At 40.6% G+C, this 8,121-nt stretch overlaps 1 protein-coding gene across 1 annotated transcript in view; it reads left to right on the forward strand.

The window, feature by feature from the left end:
• ENPP6 (ectonucleotide pyrophosphatase/phosphodiesterase 6) overlaps window positions 1-8,121 on the forward strand; it is a 166,811-nt gene that overhangs the window by 114,901 nt on the left and 43,789 nt on the right. Inside the window, exon 3 of the mRNA XM_007940874.2 lies at window positions 5,454-5,565. Within this exon, the coding sequence (XP_007939065.1) occupies window positions 5,454-5,565 (112 nt within the window). The remainder of the gene's footprint in view (window positions 1-5,453; window positions 5,566-8,121) is intronic.

An 8,121-nucleotide genomic window follows, 5' to 3' on the forward strand; every position in this document is an offset into this window, starting at 1 on the left:
TGGAGAAAGGAGGAAGAAAAGAGAAAAAAAGCTCCAAGGTGCCAGTAGCCATTTCTGGGGCTTTGAGTAAGCTGCTAATGATGATGTTTTACTGTTACTCACAGGCTCGCAACTCAAGTTTGGCAAAGACCTCAATGGTTAGGGGGATGCCACTTTCTGCCAGGTTCAGAGAGCCTCAAAAACACCATACTCCAGGCTCCTACATGACAAAAAGCTGTCCTGGAATAGCTGCCTTGGTCCGTGCCATGAGTTCATCCAAGGGCCTGCCCACCTGCAGCATGCTTCCCTCTCTGCTCCCAATTCAGTGGCATCCTGAGCCAGAGGTGTCTCTGCTCCACTTCTCAGAAATGCTGCCCTCCCACTTAGCAGCAGTCCCAAATTTACTGATAAAAGTGAGTGCTGAAGGTAGATCTGGGGAGTGGCCCAGGTCCTCCAGTGCATAGTCTCCACTGCCCCAGGGAGCCCTCCGATGTCTCATCTCACCAGCCAGTTGGTGCACTGCAGAGTAGGTTCATTTATTTTTATTCTTTCTGGCTATTTACCCTCCCTCTCCTTCCTTTCTTCTCCTACTCCCTGAGTTTGGCCTCTCTGAATTAATGAGCTATTCAGAGCACCAGAATCCCTGCTTCAAACTGCTGCACCTAGTTTTTCAGGCATTAAGATGCTAAAGCAGACAAATGTGTGGGCTACAGGTAAGACTCGATCTTCTTAACTAAATAGTCAATAATCTTTTAAAGAAATTTCTTTCATATTTACCCTTTCTGGTCAACTTTTGTGTCATATGGTTCTATCAACAACTTTTTCTCTTAATTATGAAGCACATTTCCCTGCTTTTCAGTATATCTTCTGATTTTTGATTATGTGCTAGACATTGTGTGTAAAATAATAGTAGAGCTCCCAGTACAGAGTGTAGAAAAGGACATGTCTCTATCTGCACCAGGCATCCACAGTGGGAGTTAAGTCAACCTAATCTGTAGTTGGCCTAGGTCTGACATTTTATAAAGCTTTTGTTAGTCTTATTTAACAACTAAGTTCAAATATTATGAGGGCAGGGTCAGGATTATTCCTTTAGAAGGACTTGGACTTTGTACAGTAAGAATTCTCTATGCTTTATATTTCTGCTGCCAGCTTTTTGGGTCACTGAGGAGGTTTTTCTCTATATATCTTTATATATCTCTCTCTAGCCTTATGCTTAATTTCCCGGAACTCAGAAAATTCCTCTCCACCCCGAGGTCTTATTTCTAGCTTTTGATGAGCTGTTGCCTTGCCCTCAGTAAAGATTTTATCTACTTTGGGAGAATTTCTCTCACTTCTCCTGCCCTACCCCTAATTTCTGGTGGGCTACTGTCATGGTCTTCAATTAAATTAAAATTAATTGTAATTTAAAAAAAAAATTAAATAACATAACAATGTAACCATAGTTCTAGTTTGTCACATATTGTTTCTACCTTTACTATAGTATTTTACATGTAATTAATAGATAGATACATGGCTTGTGACCTACTTCAACCTGAGGCAAAGGCAAATTTCTCAAGTAAAGTATGTTACTTTGCCAATGTCAAGCCCAGATTCATTTTAATGCAATAAAAGGAGAAGGAAACATATAATAATATGAGCTACCTTGATTATCTTTCAGTATACAAAAACACATATGATTTGATATTAATATGCAAACACCAAAATGTATGTAGTTTGCTTTATCTGCAAAACTGTGGCTAAAATTCCTTTACTTGTAGACACACATACCCATATGTCAGAAATGTCAGAAACAGACACCTTGTAGTAGGCTATTAATCTCTTGAGGAATAGATGAGGCCTTACTTGGTTTTGGGTTTCTGGCACTGAACACAGAGTGGATACAGACTCATGGGCAAGATTCACTCCTAAGTCATATAGCCTCTTCACCCTGCTCAGTACACAGGTCTTAGCAAAGGAAACTGCCTTCTAGATTCTTTCCCAGTTTTCCCAGACAGCCTTTCCTTTCCCTGACCTAAAGATATCAGGGGAAGTAGGACAGAACCTCTGCAGAGTACTCAGATATTGCTATAATATGCCAGATGAAGGTGTTTTTCCTGGAGGCTGCCCCATCTTCTTATAAATCAGCTGTAACCAACTGACAGATATACTCAGAAATGGGATCAAAATGTATTTCCTGACAGAGAGACTCCTTTCTCTTCATACTCTCTACTTGTCCCACTTTCACTCACTCCCACCTTGGAAATCATTTTCCCTGGGATACAAGAAAGAGAACATCTGCTCTCCAGGCACTCCTTGCTTGGCATTTTATTGTGCTTACAGTTCTCCACATGCATCTTATTATTTCTCATCTCTGAACTTTTGCTCATACTGCTGTCTTTGCCTGGGATGCTGCTCCCTTCCCAACCTGCAGCCTCCATTACATTAGCTATTAGCAGTCTATTCATGACTGAACTCAGCATAGGGATTCAAGGAAGGCTTCCAGGAGGAAGTCCCTCATCTGAGTTTGAGCCCCTCATCTAGTTTGCCACATATTGTTTCTACCTCTACTATGGTATTTTACATGCAATGAAAATTATTGCCCCTCATCTGAGTCCCACACCACCAAATAAGTGTGCACCTCACTTTCAACTTGACATATTTCACTGTTTCCATCTATGTCCACTCTCACTGAGGAGCCCTGGTGGCACAGTGGTTAAGCACTTGGCTGTTAACTGAAAGAACAGCCATTCAAACCTACAAGCCACTCCATGGGAGAAATGTGGGAGTCTGCTTTTGTAAAGATTACAGCTTAGGAAACCCCATTGGGCAATTCTACTCTGTCCTATATGGTCACTCAGAGTTGGAATCAACTCAACAGCATTAGGGCTTTTTTTTTTTTTTTTTTTTTTTCTCTCCTTGGCTCTTTCTGGCAGGTTAGATTATGGGATTCTCCAGAATGAAAACTCTGATTTATACATTATTGGTAACCACTACATGTGAATATAAAATATCATTGATATCACATGCAAGTAAAATCTTACTGAAGACAATTCAAAAACGGTTGCAGCAGTATATTGACAGAGAACTTCCAGAAATGCAAGCTGGTTTCAGAAGGGGATGTGGAACAAGGGCTATCATAGCTGATGTCAGATGGATCTTGGCTCAAAGCAAAGAATACTGCAAAGAGGTTTACTTGTGTTTTACTGACTATGCAAAAACATTTGATTGTGTGGATCATAACAAATTGTGGATAACATTGAGAAGAATGGGAATTCCAGAACACTTAATTGTGCTCATGAGGAACTGGTATATAGACCAGGGGGCTGTTGTTCGAGCAGAAAAAGGGGATACTACATGGTTTAAAATCAGGAAGGAGTTCATCAGGATTGTATCTTTCACCATACTTATTCAACTTGTATGCTGAGTAAATAATCCTCGAACCTGGACTATGTGAAAAAGAATGTGACATCAGGATTGGAGGAAGGCTTATTAACAACCTGCGATATGCAGATGACACAACTTTGCTTGCTGAAAGTGAGGATGACTTAGAGCACTTATTGATGAAAATTAAAGACTGCAGTCTATAGTTATGTATTACACCTCAATTTAAAGAAAACAAAAATCCTCACTATTGGACCAATAAGCAGTATCACAACAGATGGAGAAAAGATTGAAGTTGTCAAAAACTTCTTATTACTTGGGTCTACAATCAACACCAATGGAAGCATCAATCAAGACATCAAAAGACATAATGCATTGGGCAAATGTGCTGCAAAAGACCTCTTTCAAGTGCTGAAAAGCAAAGATATCTCCTTGAAGACTAGGATGTGCCTAACCCAAGCCATGGTATTTTCAATCACCTTATATGCATGTGAGACTTGGACAATGAATAAGTAGGACCGAAGAAGAGTTGATGCTTTTGAGCTGTAGTGTTGGCGAAGAATGCTGAAAGTACTGTGGACTGCTAAAAGGACTAACAAATCCATCCTGGATGAAGTGCAGCTGGAATGTTCTTTGGAAGCGAGAATGGCCAGACTTTGTCTCACTTACTTTGGTCATGTTGTCAGAAGGGACCTTTCTCTGGAGAAGGATGTCATGCTTGGTAAAGTGGAGGGTCAGCGAAAGAGAGGAAGGCCCTCAATGAGATGGATAGACACAGTCACTACAGCGATGGGCTCAGGTATAGTAAGGATATTGAGGCTGGTACAGGATTGGGCAGTGTTTTGTTCCATCATACATAAGTTTGCTATGAGTCAGAGACGACTCAACAGCACATAACAACAACAACAACATGTGAACATAAGAAGCTCTACTGGTGCAGCAGTTAAGCACTAGCCTGGTTACTGAAAGGTCAGCAGTTTGAATCCATCAGCCACTCTGCAGGAGAAAGATGTGGCAGTCTCCTTCTGTAAAGATTTACAGCCTTGGAAACCCTATGGGACAGTTGTATTCTGTCCTATAGGTTGCTATGAGTCAGACTCAACTTGGCTGCAATGAGTTTTTGTTTGTTTGTTGTATTAACAGAGTGACTAGTTCATAGTAGGTGCTCAATAAATCTGTAGTCAATTGACTAAAACTGTTCAGAGCAGTTCATCCCTCCCCTGTCATAAATTCTGATAACAGAGTTGAGTATCTCTTACCAGTGAAACCTACTTTTACTTGTCCAGTGGTCCAGAGCACAGAAACTGAGGCTATAGCAGCTCCTAAAATCTGAATGCTTTTGATTCTTTTACTCCACTTTGAGAGAGCCAAGGTCAGGGCTCAGAGTCCTCACTTTCATTCAGTATTTTTAAAGCTTGTTTATCTAGTGCAATATCCCTAACTCCTGTTAGTCTTTGAATAGTGCCACAGAATAGTGAGATATTCATTTCATAATTCTCTAACGAATCAGATACTATCTAATACCTGATTCTAGAGAAGGCACAGATCTACAGTAGAATACTCAATAGTTACAAAAATGTATATGGAAAAAGATTTTAATGAAGACATTGTGTTGTTGTTGTTGTTATGTGCCATCGAGTTGGCCCCGACTCATAGCGACCCCTCCTTGGGTTTCTGAGGCAGTATCACTACGGAAGTAGGAATGCCCAACCTTCCTTCCGAGGAGTGGCTGGTGGGTTTGAACCGCCAGCCTTCTGGTTAGCAGTCAAGTGCTTTAGCCACTATGCTACCAGAGCTCCCAATGAAGACATTAATATGTACTAATTAATTTTTTGTTTGTTTCAAATTGAGAAAGGCAGCCATTATCAATTTTAGCTACAGCATACTTCAGCCATAGTACACCAGTATTGCATAGGCATGACATTTGAGAACCTTTGCCCTAGTTAAACAAAATTACAGTTAAATATATCAGCAACAAATTAAGATATCTTGTTTTATGAAAATGAACAAAATTTTTTCTTTTGACTAATGGTGTTTATTTCCTGAAATAAGGTCATAATTTTACTTCAATTATTGAAAAAAAAATAACCACTTACCATGTTTTTTCTTCTTAGGCTGTGAGGTTGAAATTCTTGGTGTCAGACCTACTTACTGCCTAGAATATAAAAATGTCCCAACGGATATCAATTTTGCCAATGCAGTCAGCGATGCTCTTGACTCATTCAAGTAAGTTTCCCAAATTCTTAGCCAAACCATTGTTCTTCCTATTTCTACAACCAGTAATGAATCCTAGAGTGAACTAGGAAATCTAGGTGGAGGTGAAATAATGTCTCAGTGAGTTAGCAAGACTCTTGAACGGTGATTGTTAACTGCTAGCAGAGAGTAATTGTGAGCAAGTAATTTCAGGTAGGGACACTCTGGACATTTTGACTTGAAAATAGGAAAGTACTGAGGATCAGGATTTCCTTTCTCATATTATCAGAGTATGGAGAAATAATACCAGTGTCAGCCTTTCTCTAGCCATGATTTAGTGAATGCTTGCATCTCAGAAAATATTAGTAAGTATTTTGCAAAAGAGAGGCTCTGTGATCAAATAAGATTGGCAAGATTGGTAGAACTGCCTACACTTACCTTTTCTTAGAAATACAAAGCACATTAGTATATTAGAACATAGATCTTTCTTTTTCTTCCACCTAGAATCATGCAACTAAGCTTGAAAAATGCATGAATTAGTATTGCTGTCCTGAGTAACACACAGAGTCTTTGTCAGGGAAACCAATTGGCAAAACAGGTTGGGACAAAATCTTACCCAGTCTCAAGAATCACTAGAAATGGAAGTCACAATAGGAGACTAGGTGAAGGTCACAGTAGGAATCAGCAACCAAGAAAGACAGATGTTGGGGACTCTCAAATGAGTTAACTTAAGACTACCTTGACTCTTGAATGAATCTTTTGGGTAGGGTCAAGGCAGAAGAACCGTAGGTGTTCAAGTGTGGAGAAGTCAAGACCTTTAGCTGCCCAAGAGAAAGAATCTGTGAACAAAATGGGTGGACACTGAAAGGAGGCATACACTGTGTACGATCACTAGAGCTAACCATACACCTCAACCTGAACTAAGATTGCCTCTGACATAGAGCTGATGAAGTTTGGTTAGGATTCTCCATCAGTTACCTCTCATCACAGGGAGCATCAATCACCCCACAGAGCTAGGAAAGGAGAAAACAACACCCCTGCCTTTGCTCCTTCTCAGAATGACTCCATTATTGTTGTGTGTCATTGAGTCAATTCCAACTCATAGAGACCCTATAGGTCAGGGCAGAACTGCCCTGTAGGGTTTCCAAGGCTATAAATCTTTACAGAAGCAGATTGCCACATCTTTTTCTTGTGGAGTGGCTGCGGGGTGTGAACCATCGACATTTCAATTCGAAACTGAATGTTTTAACTACTGTGCCACTAGAGTTCCTTAGAATGACTCCACTTCCATGAACACTTGTCAAAGTGGGTCAGACTCTGATTGACAAGTTGGAGGCAAAATGCTTTTTAAATACTTAAAAATTGAGAGATAACACATTTAATTCCCCACCCCCTTTGGGAAGTGAGGCAGAAAGGAAGGACAGGGTCTGGGGAAAGTAACTTTAAGTAAATATTTTCATCACATGGTTTATAAATCATGTGGGTTATATGATCCTACCTCCTACCTACTTTGCTTTCTTTTTCTTGCCCACAAGTGCTGGAAAACCGCACATATGATGAGCTGGAATAATGTGTTACAGACTAGATGGTGTGAGCAAAGCAGAATAGCGGAGCCGAGTGTGCAGGGCAGATGAGCAGAGCTGGAACTTTGGAATAGCTCTGTGTTTAAACAATGTTGCTTCTAACATATCCAAAATGTTAGCCATCCCTACAGCTTGTTGCCATGCCAAAAATGAAAATGTGGAACATGCTTTTCATACAAATACCTCCAAATAATCCAACACTCCGCTTGGCAGTATAATCTTTTTCACATGCATCTCGCCTTAACAGCTGAATGGACTCTTACTGTATAGCACCCTGTGATCCACAGCTAGAGAGGCATAGAGCCCATAGCTGTGAGAATGTCAGGCCTGTTCCAGTCTACACACTGGCCCATCCAAACAGACTTCGTGCCCTGAAGGAGGCCAGAATGCTGGAGGAATGAGTGCTGGGCTCTGTTCCCTCTAAAGATGTTTTTATTTTTTTCTTTTGCAAGCAACATGGCAAAGCTATGGAATACTGGAGAATTGCATCTTTACTTTTATTTATTGTTAGTTGACATCAAACTGATTCCTACTTATGAAAGTCCACAGTATTTAGAAATAGTGGTGGTGCTAGTGATAGAGTGTGAGTGTGTGTGTGTGTGTGTTAGCAAAGGCATTGGATCTCCTCAGAGAGAAAGGTGCAAAGCTACAAAGAACTGGACCCAGAATAACGGCCTCAGGCTAAGCCTCTATGTGATGTGTCTTGGTGCTACCACATTGCCCAATTCAGCACATTCACACTGTAGGCTGTGTAAATGGCCTTGAGCTCCAGGGATGGCATTCATACACTCTACAACATGAATAATTCCCCTGGAGCTGAGCAGGATTGTGCCAGTCCAGTATAATTTTTCTGTGGGGTCTTCATACTGCCAAGTTAACAGGCAACCAGAAGAAGGCCCTTTGAATAGTAAGTGCAAAGTTGGGGACTCACCATCTCTACCAGCAGTCAGTGGCTTGAAATGAGAGAAACAAAATAAGAAAAGGAATAATAGACTAGACGTTACTG

Source organism: Orycteropus afer, unplaced genomic scaffold, assembly GCF_000298275.1.
Source record: "Orycteropus afer afer isolate SDZICR_OR568_19922 unplaced genomic scaffold, OryAfe1.0 scaffold00073, whole genome shotgun sequence".
Classification (NCBI taxonomy): Eukaryota; Metazoa; Chordata; class Mammalia; order Tubulidentata; family Orycteropodidae; genus Orycteropus; species Orycteropus afer.